The sequence below is a fragment of the Aspergillus ibericus genome (assembly GCF_003184845.1).
Source record: "Aspergillus ibericus CBS 121593 unplaced genomic scaffold BO80scaffold_11, whole genome shotgun sequence".
NCBI classification, from domain to species: Eukaryota; Fungi; Ascomycota; class Eurotiomycetes; order Eurotiales; family Aspergillaceae; genus Aspergillus; species Aspergillus ibericus.
In genome coordinates, this window is record NW_020292109.1 from 616,739 (window position 1) to 631,316 (window position 14,578).

The 14,578-nt window shown below is 51.4% G+C and overlaps 5 protein-coding genes across 5 annotated transcripts; 4 read left to right on the forward strand and 1 right to left on the reverse strand.

Annotated features, from left to right (window-relative positions):
- The first annotated feature begins 3,701 nt into the window (after positions 1-3,701).
- Positions 3,702-4,956, forward strand: BO80DRAFT_377930 (SDR family oxidoreductase). Its single transcript, XM_025716714.1, has 2 exons — positions 3,702-4,399; positions 4,466-4,956. Exons 1-2 carry the CDS (start codon positions 3,928-3,930, stop codon positions 4,849-4,851), a joined length of 858 nt encoding a protein of 285 aa, XP_025577371.1. The 5' UTR covers positions 3,702-3,927; the 3' UTR covers positions 4,852-4,956.
- A 111-nt stretch (positions 4,957-5,067) lies between these two features.
- BO80DRAFT_443295 (uncharacterized protein) lies at positions 5,068-5,954 on the forward strand (the record flags this gene model as incomplete). The annotated part of the gene is made up of 4 exons (XM_025721337.1): positions 5,068-5,291; positions 5,346-5,654; positions 5,720-5,794; positions 5,840-5,954. The coding sequence occupies 4 exons, from the start codon at positions 5,068-5,070 to the stop codon at positions 5,952-5,954; spliced, it is 723 nt and encodes a 240-aa protein (XP_025577372.1).
- A 77-nt stretch (positions 5,955-6,031) lies between these two features.
- BO80DRAFT_423486 (FAD-binding oxidoreductase) lies at positions 6,032-7,968 on the reverse strand. The gene is made up of 2 exons (XM_025719066.1): positions 6,317-7,968; positions 6,032-6,269 (listed from the first exon to the last, which is right to left on the reverse strand). Exons 1-2 carry the CDS (start codon positions 7,916-7,918, stop codon positions 6,237-6,239), a joined length of 1,635 nt encoding a protein of 544 aa, XP_025577373.1. The 5' UTR covers positions 7,919-7,968; the 3' UTR covers positions 6,032-6,236.
- A 655-nt stretch (positions 7,969-8,623) lies between these two features.
- On the forward strand, positions 8,624-10,285 carry BO80DRAFT_423487 (dTDP-4-dehydrorhamnose reductase family protein). The gene is made up of 5 exons (XM_025719067.1): positions 8,624-8,740; positions 8,795-9,037; positions 9,115-9,134; positions 9,199-9,910; positions 9,971-10,285. Exons 2-5 carry the CDS (start codon positions 8,826-8,828, stop codon positions 9,999-10,001), a joined length of 975 nt encoding a protein of 324 aa, XP_025577374.1. The 5' UTR covers positions 8,624-8,740; positions 8,795-8,825; the 3' UTR covers positions 10,002-10,285.
- Positions 10,286-11,296: 1,011 nt separating this feature from the next.
- Positions 11,297-13,717, forward strand: BO80DRAFT_433326 (uncharacterized protein; the record flags this gene model as incomplete). Its single annotated transcript, XM_025720821.1, has 1 exon — positions 11,297-13,717. The coding sequence occupies one exon, from the start codon at positions 11,297-11,299 to the stop codon at positions 13,715-13,717; it is 2,421 nt and encodes an 806-aa protein (XP_025577375.1).
- Positions 13,718-14,578: the final 861 nt, after the last annotated feature.

Genomic DNA, 14,578 nt, shown 5'->3' on the forward strand with positions numbered 1-14,578 from the left:
TCTAGAGGGATAAATATTCTCATATTTGAGCTGCCAGATACCACGCCATTGCCGTGGATTTCACTGAGCGGGGGTCGCAGTATCGGAAAGGGTATTCTCGAATACCCAGATCATATTTTAGTCTTGATTTATATTCGAAGTTCAGATTGCTAGTGTTCAGTTGGTTCTGTCAAGAAGGGTATTTCGTAGGATTCTGTTGTGTCAGTGAATACCATGTATCTTGCTTGGCTGAAGATTCATCCTTTGAGTGGTCACAGGAATCACGCTTCAAAAAGGAATTTTCTTTGACTGAAGTATCTCAGATCATGTTGGCATACAGAAAACCCCAAATGATTGTGACCCCATTCGCTCGGCATCCGCTAGGTGTTAAACTAACACATGTGGTCCTTCAACTGTTGCTGATCCGTACCATGTAGCCCTAACAGAGACAGCGGTCCCTTCGGTTTAATACCCTGATGTGATTGCCCACCCTCCATATAATCACACTTGCCGCAGGAATTATTCCAAAAAGACCACTCTTACACCCTTCTCCAAACCCACCCGAAATGAATGGCCACTGCGACCTCTCGAGGATCCCTCCACATTGCATGCATCCCCTATTTATGAAGATGGACCCAGTCCATTCCTGGTGAATGCTTTCCAGTGCGCCACAATGACAAGCGCCAATTTCCTTTTTGGGCTGTGACTAGTCCGAGCCTTCAAATCTGAGCGTAGGCTGGACTTTCCGGGCTTCAGTGTTCGGAAGCCCGCCTCTGTGATCAGTCGAATATGTATAACAGACTAAAAGATCCGACAATAGGACGAAAGTAAGGTACAGACAGCAAACCAGACCGTACTTGGTTACGATGACGATGATTAACTCAGCTTCAAAATAGCTGTACAGGATAGAATCGAAAAACTCAGGCAGGCAAGAGAACAACTCCAAAAAACCTGGCAAGCGGCTATAGAAAAGCAAAAGGAACACTATGACAAGCGCAGAAAGCCATTCTACTTTAAAGAAAGAGACTTAGTCAAGTTATCGACCCAGAATCTACGGTTCAAGGGATCGAGAAAGCTAGCCCCGAAGTTTATAGAACCTTTTTAAGTTCTAAAACGGATCGGATTACAAGTATACCACCTCTACTTACCTGAGAAATACGGACGAATCCATAATATATTTCATATCTTATTGTTAGAGCTGTAGAATAATGCAGACCATGAAGAAATATTACTAATACCGGAGCTAGATGACGAGGAAGAATAGAAAATCAAAGAAGTCAAGAACTACCAACAATACGATAGCCAAGACTACTATTTAATCAAATAGAAGGAATGGCCTAGCGAGTATAATTAATAAATCTCTAAAGAAAATATGGATAATACACCCCAAGTTATTCACGATTACTAGAAAAAACAGAAAGGGCCAAGACAGACAACAAAACGCCATCAAAATGATAAAGCCTTAAAAATATTACACATCTAACTCATCAATCCAAACACCAGACCTATAAAATCATCTTATCATTTCCTCGTTGATATCATAATTATTCACAAGGAATCTAGCCCAAATCGCATAAAAAATACAAAACCTACTACAGATAGTAGGCTACGTCCCAACAATCCACGCCCGAATATCTAAAGTTATGTTCACAAACTTCGAAAAAAGACCAGACATCTAAACACCCATCAAATCATAGGAATATGAATGGGAAAGCTGTCATGAAAAGCCCAAGCTTCCAGGACTATTATCATATCCTCCTCGTCATCTGAACTATCGTCTGAATCATTTTCAAAGACCGCCAGAACATCAGGGAAATGTTCACGGACCACATCTATTACATCGCGGAAAAGGACAGTCATCGCTGCTACCCAAGTTGTATAGCCCGCATCCCCCGGCAGCAAACAAAGAAGTGTCTGTTTATCGTGACGACGGAGCTCCGAATGGGACGCGTCAGCGCCAGGATGCGGAAACTGACGAGCCACATTCGAAATATATAAGGAAAATGCTCGGGACTGGGAGTATCAGCTCCATCGCTCTTCTTGATCTCTGGCCGATACTGACCAAACTGTAGCACGCCGTATGGTACGAGGTCGCGCACGGACATGCTATTGAATATAATGCGCGCAAATGCCTGGAGTTGGAATAAAGACGAATATAGGATATAGAGCAGGTCAAAAGTCTAAATCAAGCGAGGAAGATGAACTCATATGCTGAAGTTAGCATCAATATAAGAGGAGGGTGAGGGTTTATCTCGAGGGTTGGCCGTAGGTCATGCGTCTCCGGATCAGGACGTAGCGGTTATGTCCGCCATGGACTGGAGAGATGATACTCGTGTGGCTTCACTGCGTGTACCCTGTCGGTTCATGCTTAGCCCGGCTGCGAACCGAGGAATGGCTGTTCGAGCAGTTACACTCGAGCCATCAGGTTGTGTTCTGTTGTGGACTGGCGTACACATGGTCTGGGCATGTCGGGCTGGTGCGATATCGGTGATTGATATCCTAGAAAAAGATCACACCCTTCCGGGGTAGTTCGAGGATGAGGCAGTGATAGACATGACAGGCTCATCCCGACTATGTAAGGGACGAGTATCTATGCATCTGTCTCTGGGTTATTAAAGTCGGCCTCATATCTGCGCGGATAACTGGGGCAAGAACATCGACAGCATCGAGCGTAACTTGGTTTGCCATTGTATGGTAGACCACGCACAAAATCCTAAGCATTGTGGGTGTGGCTTTTGAACTTTGAAGACCCTTTGTACTGTAATCATCTGAATTCTGCTGTATGCATTCATTGGCAGAATTGAATAGGTTCTTTTATATTGCAGTCCATTTGGCGGTATATCAATGTTTTCATGACTTTTCTGTGCGAGTGGCCATCAAGACAAGTTTTTCGAACAGAGCATAGTAGATAGCTATATGGAATCATTTGCCCACTGCAATACCAAATGTAAAGCAGTTTTTGAACGCTTCCGGTATGTCCTTTCTGCTATCGTTAGATGATTGTTTTGCTACTCAGCATGTGTCATCATCGGGCTTATACACTTCGATATCATCCGCCGTAATAGCGGATGCTTGTGATGAGTATCGATACTTGAAGCTGGTTCTGTAGGTCCGTTCCTCGCTGTCTCTCGCCATATTGTATTGCTGAAGGGGTTGGGTAGCATTAGTATAGCTTGAGTATATACTTGCTCGACAAGATGAATATGGCTGTCTCGAAGCTATTGATCCTGAGAATTTGTCTATTAGAATGACTTGTATATGGATGATATCATAGACCAGTATGTTCTAGATATGATGTCAGAAGGAGAAGCTGGCAACGACGGAAGGCGAAGGGGATTAAATAGGGCAAGACGAGATGTTTGGAGTGAAATCATTTCTGGAATAATGAATGGTATAGTGACTACCGGTATATCTTCTCTCACTATAACCATCTACCTATTCACCCTACCTAGTGTCGATGATAACCGATCTGTACAATGGTCAATTATTCAACTTTGGACATATGTGAATGCCCTAGAAAATAACTTGAACGTCAAAGATGATCTTTGGCATCGGAACAACACTGGTGACAACTGGTGACTGTGCGCCTATATGTGGTCGTATTATATCCTTGCACAATATATTATTACAGACCAACATGAAACTTTGTTTATCAGATCATGACATTCTTGACCACGGGCTCACGTAATACTTCCCCTTGAGCAACTGAGATACTATATATTCTACTACCCCCTTCCACCCCAATCTCGAGTATGGATGCTCAGCTAGACACGGAGTTGGGTTGCACATAACCCCGCAAAGTCCGGTACTAGTCCACCGGATCCCAAGGAATTAAGCGCTCAAAACCCGGAGGATCAGCTTGTATTACATTTAAGAATCGCTGCGATACCCTGCTATAATCTCCAAATCAGCACCTGACTGTCACTCACAACCGACTTCATCGCTAACATGACCCAAACGTGGCTCATCACCGGTGCCTCCTCCGGCCTCGGCACCGCCCTCGCCCTCGCCGCTCTCCGCGCGGGGCACAAAGTCCTCGCGACAGCTCGCAATCCCACCAAAGCCGCGCAAGAGAATCCCCAAATCGAAGAACTAGGAGGCATTTGGATCTCGCTGGACGTGACGAGCCCCGATACAGCAAAACATGTCACAGATGCGATAACCACAGCGGGTGGGACCATCGACGTGGTCGTCAATAATGCGGGGTACTCGCTCCTCGGCAGTATCGAGGACATGAGTGAGAATGAGATCGAGACGCAATTCAGCACAAATGTTTATGGACCGGTGAGGATATTGAAAGGAATACTGCCGTTTATGCGCGCGCAGAGATCCGGCACGGTGGTGAATATCAGTAGTAGTGCGGGGGTGGATGGGGCGCCGTCTTGTGCTATGTATGCGGGGTCGAAGTTTGCGGTGGAAGGTGAGGATCTCTATCTCTACTTTATCCGAGTTCTGCTCAGGGGAATGCTAACAACCGGGTGATTAGGTATGTCGGAAAGTCTATCGAAAGAGCTCCAACCGTTTGGCATCCGAGTCATCTTGGTCGAGCCTGGGTATTTCCGGACCAAGTTCTTTGCGGCGTTTGTTGCCCCCGCGGCCGGGTTGACGGAGGATTATGTTGGCACGCCGGTGGAGGCTGCTTTGAAGGCGATTAAGGCGAAGGATGGGTCGCAGGAGGGAGATCCCGTCAAAGCAGCTCAACGGATTCTGGAGGTGGTGACATCGAGGGGATTGGGGGCTGGAACGGAGGGGTTCCTTCGTGTGCCGCTGGGCCAGGATTGTTATAATCGTTTCCAGACGAAGATTGATACGTTGCAGGCGAATCTGACAAAGATGAAGGAAATTGCGCATTCGACTGGGTTTGATAGCTAGATTGATGGAATTTTGGGAGTGGAAGATGAAGTATGATGATGATATCTCAACACTCTGTCAGGTGTGAGCCTTGTTTGATGTATATCGATGTAAACACTGTATCCGTCACGTTAGAGTTGAAGTAACCAATAATTCCTGCAGGAGTTTATTCCTCCTCCCCACCTCACTTCCCTCTCACATCAACCGTCCCCTCTAATACCACACCGGAGTCAGACCATGGAAGACAAAGAACTCTTCAACGACAGCTTCATCGGACGAGTCATCTCCTTCTCTGACCCAGACTCTGAATGGGTACTGGTCAAGAAGCTACGCGAATTTAATGACCAAAGCGATCCTGGAATGTTTCTACGCTGGCCCGATAAGCCCGGAGGTGCCTATGGAACGTTCCTATGCCAGGATGCGTCATCCAAGGACAAGAAGATCATGAGAATCCTCATGCAGTATGTCTAGACGCTCTTGCCTATATTACTGAAACTGACCAAAATATTTGATAGGGTCCCATACGCAGGATCCGAAATAGCCATCCACGCAGAAAGAGCTCGCCAGGCCCGCGACCAACGTCCCACAGCTGGCCAGGAGATGCTACATGCCTATACCAACCTAACTGAGCTAGGCAGCGACTTTACGCCCCGGGTTTCTGAACGTAAAGACGGCCAGACAAGCCGATACAGACCTCGTTCCCGGTGGACCGATCTGTATCTTTTTCTGGAGAAATTACCAGGGAAGCAATTAGGGCCGTGGTTTTGGGATCTGGAGCGCGAGGAGCGGGATAGGGTTCGGGAGGCGTTTGAGTCTGCTTGGACGTAAGCTTTGTCTTTATCTTTTTGGTGTTTGCTCGGGGAGCTGGGATTTTGCTGACGGGTTGTAGACGTTGTTGTCGGGCTGGGTTTCGGCCGTATGGATGGCTGACGAGGTTGTTTTGGGATGGTGATACGAATCGAATGTAAGTCGAGATTGGTGTAAGAGGGTACCAGGCTAACAGCAGAAGTGATCTCTACAATTTCGTGGAAGCTGCCAAATCGATCCCGATCATGAGTGGATGGACTATGAATGGGTCCTTTGGAGGTTGGTGGTTCCGCCCCGGTCGTATCGACGCGTTCTAAAACTAGTGATACCTCCGGACATGGAGGGGTGGAGATGGTGAGGGATATTGAGTGTTTGGGAGGTAGTTGGATATATGAGACGCTATTCTACTCTTAATATCCTATACGGCAAGAAAATGGTGGCTTCAATCAGACAGATCAGATAGTGGGTGTTTCAAAGGAATAGTATTTTGGAAGGAAACGTTGCTAATTCTACAATTTTAGCACTTTGATAGCCGGTCATGGATTGTGCCCTGTGCAATCTAAGTGGAATCTGCAAATTTTGCATTCTAGATGTACTTTCTAGATGTACTTGTACGGGTTCAGGATTCCGTTCTGAAGCCAGTCAGCAATCTGTTCGATCGATTCGAGAATGTACTTACCGGATCGTAAAGACCCTTCAGCTGCTTCATCAGCTTCACCATGGTCTCATCCTGGCTGTAGCCGATGAACTCCTTCTTGGCCAGGCCGAGACCGTGCTCGGCACTGATGCTACCATTCCGCTTCTGAATCCACTCATACACCCAAGGCTCAATGGCCTTCTCGACCTCCTTGTTGTATTGCCGCACGGCAATGTTCAAGTGCAGGTTCGAGTCACCCATGTGACCGTATCCGACAACAGCCCGGACGGGGAACGAGTCGTCATCACCAACGAACCCAAGCTTCGTCAGACGCTCCCTGCAGTCCTCGACCAACTGGTACAGCTCCGGCAGAGGGATCGAGACATCGTACTTGTACGTGCCACCCAAGTGGCTCAGCGCCTCAGTAATGCCCTCTCTCCAGCGCCAGATGGCGTGGAACTGAGTCTCGTCCTGAGCCAGGACACCATCTGCAACGATTCCCTCGCCCATGATGTGTTCCAGGAATCCCTCCAGCTTGGCCATGTCGTGCTCCGCGTTGGAACCGCTGGTCTCGACGAGACAGTAGAACGGGTATTCGCCTTCAAGGGGGTAGTTGGTTCCGGTGGACTCGTGGACAAGCTTCTGGGTGCGGCCATCCATGAGCTCGAAAGCGGAGAGAATCTCCGACAGATGTCCCTTGGCCTCGCCGTACGCCTTGCGGACCTGCTCGTAGCTCTCAAGACCAAAGTATGCAACATTCACAGCCTTGGGGCGAGGAGGGCACAGGATGGACACACCGGTGATGATACCGATCGTACCCTCGGAGCCGATGAACAGTTGCTTCAGGTCGTAACCGGTGTTGTTCTTCCGGAGGGTCGACAGGGAGTCGACAATGGTTCCGTCAGCCAACACAGCCTCCACACCGAGGACGGTGCCATGGAGACTGCCATAGCGGAGCAAACGCAGACCACCGGCGTTGGTGGCCACATTGCCACCAACATGGCAGGATCCCTTAGCGCCCAGATCCAAGGGGAACAGATGGTTCCGCTCAGCCAGGTACGAATCCGCGACCTCCAGGATAACACCAGCATCAACGACCAGCACACCGGAAGCCTCGTCGAACGAGCGAATCTGGTTCATGCGCGACATGTTGATGACGATCTCATCGAACACGGGCACAGAGCCTCCAACCAACCCGGTATTGCCACCCTGCGGCACCACAGCCAACTTCTTCTCATTGCAGTATTGCAGCACCTTGCTGACTTCCTCCTTCGTCTGGGGCTTCAGCACCAGCCTCGTGTGACCGCGGTACTTGCGCATCCAGTCGCTGTTGAAGGGCTCGATATCGTCGGCGGCATCGGTGGTGACGCCATCGATCACGGCGGATTGGGCACCCAGAAGTTCCTTGAAGAAGGCCACATCGTCGGCGGAGATTTCAGCGAACTTGGGATCACGCTTGAGGTTGGGGTAGGCGTTGCTGGTGTACTTGATCTCCTTGGTCGCATTGGCCGCGGAGGTGACGCTGAAGGCACGGGCGGTGGTCGCGGGGGAGGGGACGTGGAGGGAGAGAGGACGAAGCAATGCGCGAGGCTTGGGCATGCGAGCCCGTCGCAGGGCGACGGAGAGGTTCCTGGCACCGGACATGGTGTGGTGTTGTGGTGAACAACGAGGACGGCCGACGGATATCTAAAAAGCTTACCGACCGGAGTTGAGGTGATTCTCCGGTCGTGTTCCGTCCCGTCGGAAGGGCGGTATCGGCGGCGGAGAGCTCGGCTTACAGTGCACACTGACCATAACTAGTACATAGTAGCTTCTACTTTTCTAGTACTTTTGTTCATCTTGTACGGATCTTTATCAAGCGATCATCCTCGGTTGATCAATGCGGGTCTATGTCTGCCTCTGACTGTACTGTCAATGCTCCCGGCCTATACCTTGGTCTTCAATTTGGCACAATGAGGCATTGATTCAGAGGGCGTATGGAAGATCAGGTTGACTGTCATAGTGCTTATTGATTACTACTTCTCAGTCTTTTATGTGATCTATAATTGGTTCAACGTTCAGTATGTGTATGTTCTGGTCTTCAATTGGTGTGACCGGGTGGATGAATATGGTGCAGTTGGGCCGGAAATATATGACTGTGATATTGGTTCATTTAATGAATGTCGCACAGTCAATGATTCCCCTCATTGATGATGAACAGACACTATCCAACCGTCAGATAATTTCAAATAAGCATGGCAGTGCGGTTCCTGTACGATGTGTTGAGTACCGTCTCGTTACCCAAACAGGCAACGACCAATGGCAGCCAGCGAGCGCCAAGCCGCAATTGATGCAGCGCTATCGGAATCCCCTCAAGTCCTGCTGCAATCGAGGTGCCTCCATGACGCTGTGCTTGTTCTTCCTCCCGATCAGCTCACCGTGAAAGACACGCCCAGACATCCACCCAAACATCCACCCAGAGCTCCAGTAAGACCATCGTTACGTCATGAGGTGCCCCGCAGTTGACCAGAATATCTTCAGCGCGTCATAACCTCCTCCCATCTCTCCCACCATGTTCTCTGCTGAGACGCAAATTGGAAACATGTCGACCACTGTCCTCGTAACTGGCGCCACCGGCCTTCTAGGCCGGCAGGTCTTCAACACCTTCAAGCACTCCGGCTGTTTGGTCGTCGGTCAAGGCTTTTCGCGAGCCATACCGCCGACGATACAGAAGGCCGACCTGGAAAAGGAGGAGGACATTAAGAATCTGCTGGACGAAGCGAAGTAATAATCCTCAACCAACGGCCTCATCTATTCTCGATCTATGTTGTCAACGACTGACTGATACCGTGCCAATGCAGGCCTCAAATTGTCATCCATTGTACGCCACCTTCTGCTTGAAAATGCAGCCGGTCTGCATACCTGACACTGACCGTTCCGTCTAGGTGCCGCAAACCGTTTTCCCGACCTGTGTGACAAGAACCCGGACCAAGCGCGTCGGGTCAACGTCGACGCCACCCGCACTCTCGCAGAAGAGACCGCGCGCCGCGGTGCCTTTCTGGTCTACATTTCGACCGATTACGTCTTTCCCGGTAAAGAGGGAGAGGCTCCCTACGCTGCCGATGCGACGACGAACCCGCCCAACCTCTACGGACAGTTCAAGCGGGATGGTGAGGTGGCCGTGCTGGAGGCTACCAAGGAGTCCGGGCTAGGGGTGGTGTTACGGGTGCCTGTGCTGTACGGCACTGCCAAGGAGAATTCCGAGAGTGCCGTCAACACTTTGGTAGATGCGGTGTACAGGTCCCAAGATGAGAACGCGGGGATCACCATGGACGATTGGGCCCAGCGCTATCCCACTAACACTGAGGATGTCGCACGGGTGTGTCGCGACCTGGTAATCAAGTATGTCAAGGAGCGACAGCGCCTGCGTGAGCTACCCAAGATCCTGCAGTTCTCATCAGAGGATCGGATGACCAAGTACGAGATCTGTGAGAAGCTGGCGGACGTGCTCGGACTGTCCCTGGTGGGGATGGTCAGGAACAAGCAAGGGAATGACCCGAACGCGAGCGTCCAGCGGCCCTACGACACGCACCTGTCGACCCAGGAATTGAAGGACCTCGGGATTGATGTCCGGACGGTCGACTTTGTATCGTGGTGGTAAGTGCCCCTTATTGGGATCGTCGATTGCGCATACTGAAGACTTACGCTCGAACACAGGCGGAAACACTTGGGCGCGTACAAGCATTAAATGGGATAAAGTTGGGAAGATCAGGGCTACGGATGAACTTGTAGAGGATGGCATGCAAAAAAGTCTATCCTGCAGAGATTGTTTAGTAGGGAGATGGCGATAATGCTTGTCCCTGAAAGCAGCAATGAAACAGACGATGATAATCTCGGAAGGGATTGGTTTCAGCTAGGGTGTGGTGTGGCTGTTGGATAGTCGATGGCCGTGGCATGTAGATCCCCGAAGATGTACTCCGTAGAGAGGTGTGGCGAGTTCCTGGAAATCGGCGAGGTAACATCAAAGTCAAATATTTATAGACACTTCCATCAATAATGATTGAATGATTGACGACAAATCTCCAATTGGGCCTGTCATATTCGGGCGGCAGCTGCCAGCCACGGGACTCCGCGCGGGATCCCATTTTAGAGGCGGAGGAATTCTGCTGGCCGCCACCCACCGCCACGGCTTTCGTCTGGCTTTCGTCTCGCTTTTCCACTCCCGTCTCCCATTGCTGGCTCTTTTCGCTTCTCCCCCTCTCCACTAGAGCTAATCTTGGCTCATGCATTCCCTCCCCAACCCCCCTTGCATGCATGCAGCATCCCTCCAACAACCGCAACTCTAACAGCAGCAGGTGGGTGCGCTGCAGGCGTCCATCGACGCCGTCTCCATTCTTCTCTCAGGCACAGTCCAGCGCTAACCTACTCGGTCTTGGTCAGGTCACTAGCCTCCACCGTTAAAATTAAACCCATCCAACCCTCCACCGAACCACCTGGACCCTTTGCTCTCTCCAGTCTCCACAACCCACACACATCGTGACGGTGATCGTGTTCTACAGCCCAGATCCCTGAATCTTGCATTCACCATTCCTTCCCCCTTTCCCTTGGCCGATTTTTCACTGGTTGAGGGTCCTCAAGTGCACCAAACGATCGTATCCCTGTGAAACATGTCTGCAACCTTTAGGGGGTGGAGACACGCGACCCCCCATTATTTGATCCAATTCCTCCCTTGTGTTGTCCCTCACCAACGAGCATGCAATTCGCCTGTCCTGTGATTTTCTTCCGTGACCGCCCTCTGCGCTGCTGCCATATTCCAATCTCTACTCCGGATACTTTATCCACACCCGCAATAACCTTTTGAAAGGGCCGCTACGTCAGGAAAAAGAAAAACGGGCTAAAGAAGCATAAAACCGGTTTTACTGCGCCAGCAGGGGACCAACAATTGAAGAATTTCACTTTGCACTGTCGCATGCAAATTTGATGCGCCTTTCTAATCGGTGGCACCCTACCGAGACATCTATAAATCCAGCAACGTGCACAGCCATGGCTATGGAAAAGCAGGATAATGTGGTTGCTGGCCAGCACCCCGCGCCCATGAAATTTTCCCGTTACCGCTCGGTGAGGAAAGCCGCTGCGAAACAGCCACCGGAGGCCAGCCCCCTCCCGCCGCTTTCAATCCCGCCAGTCGCATCCGCGTCGCCGTCGCGGGACAATACAACCCACCCCAATGCCTCCGGTACTATCCAGCGGAGCATGTCGCGATACCGTCGCAGGGCTCCCGCTGCGCATGAGGTCGAATCCCAGCCCCCTGTCCCAGCGCATCCCCCGGGGTATAAAGCATCGGTGGATAATGGCAACGACCCTGTTCACCCACACTTCCAAGACTCAGAGGGCGCGGAGATGGTGCGAATGCGAAACAAGCTGGCTGTCCGACTGGCGTCGCGCGAGAGACGGCCCCAGGGGACCGACGAGGACGACGAGGCTGAGCGCGAAAAACACCGCCAGAATGCGATGGAACGGTTGACCGGCGGAGAAATCAAGGGTTCAATGCCTGCAAGTCAGTCGAGGTCGGCGACACGGGACAGGTCGGCCGACAAGTTGGAAGATCGTTCGAATCGTCGTCCGCGGAAGGACCCCGAATATCAAGGGCGCACAAACGCAAGCGCTCCCGCGAGTCGTCGCGCGAGCAATGAACCGAGGCGCCAGTCCCTCAGTGACGCGATCAAACCGTCGCTACCCAGGGGAAATGTGCACGGCGATGCGCCGCTGATCAGTGCAATTGACACCAACGTGCCAGCACAGTTCCCCGGGTTTGATGCTCCTGTCTCGGCAGTCAATGCGCGCGAGCGCCGGGTTCTCGTCCAATACAGAAAAGAGTCTCTGAGAATTTGTGTCACGCCGTCGACGTCCGCTCAAGACATTGTGTCAGCGGCGTTGGCGCAGATGGCTGCGGGAGTGGACCCGGAAAAGTTCATCCTGATGGAATCCTTCACTGAACTAGGACTGGAGCGGCCGTTGCGCCGCTACGAATTCGTACGGGATGTGCTGAATTCGTGGACTCATGACGAGCAAAACACATTGATTGTTGTGCCTGCCGCCAGTCTCGATGCGTTGACCCTGCTCGATGGGCAGAACGTTTCACTCGGACAACCCGCGGATGTCACCTTCCATATGTACTACTCGCAACGGCCTCGCAAGTGGGATAAGCGCTATGTTACCCTCCGGTCAGATGGCCAAGTGGCCGTCTCCAAGAAGGAGAATGCTCAAGAGTCGACCAACGCGTGCCACCTTTCTGATTTCGACATCTACTCTCCTACAGCCAGCTATCTTGCGAATAATGTGAAGCCACCCAAGAAGTTTTGCCAGGCGGTCAAGAGCCAGCAGAAATCAAACATGTTCCTCACAACCGAGAACTTTGTCCACTTTTTCTCCACCAACGACCGAGACATCGCGGACGGGTGGTACCGAGCTGTCCAAACATGGCGCAGCTGGTACCTGGTTACTAAGCTGGGGGCGGGTCAGCCTGAAGCCGAAGGGCACGCCGATGAGGCCACTGGAAAGAGCCCACCAAAGCCACTGCTAAATCCGTTCGAGGAACCTGCCAACGAGGTCCAACCATTGCCCGCCCTCGAACGCACCCGGTCCACGAAGACCAAGGAACTCTTCTCACACAAAAAGAGCACGCGGGAGCGCGGGCCTCCACCGACCTCATTCCCCAAGCTGCTCACCGGCGAGTCCGACCTAGCTGCGGGCTCATCGTCCGATGAGGCTCCATTTTCGGCATCCGGCCTTCTTGGACGGACCTACACCATGCGCCAGCGTGCCATGAAAGAACGGGAAGAGCAAGAGAAGCTTGAGAATGAAGAACTTCTCAAGCAAGGCCTCGTCGGCACCATGGGCTCGCGCCGCCCCAGCCGCACCAACACCATGACCTCCACCCATGGACCGGATCCGAATCTCATGCGACGGACTCAGTCCATGCGAACCAAACCCCTCGTCGATCTCACTCCTGTCTACCAAGAACCGCCACAACACATTCGCAAAGGCCGCGGCGTGGCCGTCGAACCCGGATTGCCCCTAATCGACGCAGCCACGAGTGTGGACGCACCAGGCGGGATTCAAATTCCGTCCGCGACAACCTGGCGAAGACCGCAGGTGCCGCCTGAGCCGGCCGCCCCAGAAGTCCGCACTCGGAACCGATCCAACACCGCCCGCAGCATCAACAATCAGCAGCGATACCACCACACGGCACCAACTTCTCCCACAGACGTGGAGAATATCCGCTCTCCAGACGGGCCGTTCATCCCTAACAGTCTTCTGGCGCGATCTATCCCGGTCGCATCTCCACAGGGACCTCCGGTGGGCCATGGAGTAGCGACCGGAGATCGCAACGCAACGAAACCGATGCTAGACATGTCACCGGAGAATCCGTTCGCGGAGGGGAGTTTGCTCAGGGGGTTGTAGACACCAGCTGATCATGATTACGACACTATTGGCTTATGGCGTTGTTTGTTTTATTGATTGTTGTTTAGACGTTTGATTAGTCTTGCCCTTTCCATCAATTGGCTTGATTTGTTTGTTGTTTGTCAGCCAGATGGCGTCTTCAGGTGGACCTTTGAGCGCGCGGATTTCAGCAGTTGAGATACCTTGGTCGATTTTCGTTCCGTTTTGTTTTGGTTGTCATAGATTATCCAATCAATTTCGAGTATACCCTCCATGTAAACGTAATTCCACCCTGGTCTTAGTACACCACCAAGACCACCATCCCTCTCGCCCAGGCAATCTAACCTTCCAGATGAGAACACACAATAAACATCCACTGTCCATCGACACCTCATTATACCCAATTACAAGACCAACCATTCATCTCGTAAAACGTGACAAACCGCCCAAACCCTCACACGGGATTTTCCACCCCATGAAACCGAAACCAATGCCTTTCAATCAGGATCCTGGCCTCAGGCATCAACACCCCCACAGCACACTTCTGCACTAGAAAGAAAGGGAACGATCCAACACGGTCCTCTCAAGACGATCACGTGCCTAGACCGAAGCGAATGACGCTTCTTTTTCTCGTGGTTGAGCTGTGTATCGTTCGAGAATAGATGACATCGTATGATATGAAGGCCAGAACATAATGTATGGGCCATTGGATCTACAATGGTGGGTATAGATGTAGTGTTGGGTAAGGGTATAGGTAGGGTGGGGTGATGTAGGTGGAATATGGGAACTGGATACAATGGGGTTGGGGTCGAGGGAGGAGATGAGATAAGGTACGATGGTTAGTCTGGGTTGACTCCGTGTGTATATCGTTGTTGAAGATAG

Bases quoted from the DNA above. Each gene is read 5' to 3' on its own strand.
- BO80DRAFT_377930 (XM_025716714.1), top strand. From the start codon at position 3,928: ATGACCCAAACGTGGCTCATCACCGGTGCCTCCTCCGGCCTCGGCACC. The intron at 4,400-4,465 runs GTGAGGATCTCT...CCGGGTGATTAG, and splicing joins GTCGAAGTTTGCGGTGGAAG to GTATGTCGGAAAGTCTATCG.
- BO80DRAFT_423486 (XM_025719066.1), bottom strand. From the start codon at position 7,918: ATGTCCGGTGCCAGGAACCTCTCCGTCGCCCTGCGACGGGCTCGCATG. The intron at 6,270-6,316 runs GTAAGTACATTC...GACTGGCTTCAG, and splicing joins TGAAGGGTCTTTACGATCCG to AACGGAATCCTGAACCCGTA.
- BO80DRAFT_423487 (XM_025719067.1), top strand. From the start codon at position 8,826: ATGTTCTCTGCTGAGACGCAAATTGGAAACATGTCGACCACTGTCCTC. The intron at 9,135-9,198 runs GTACGCCACCTT...CGTTCCGTCTAG, and splicing joins GCCTCAAATTGTCATCCATT to GTGCCGCAAACCGTTTTCCC. The intron at 9,911-9,970 runs GTAAGTGCCCCT...GCTCGAACACAG, and splicing joins GTCGACTTTGTATCGTGGTG to GCGGAAACACTTGGGCGCGT.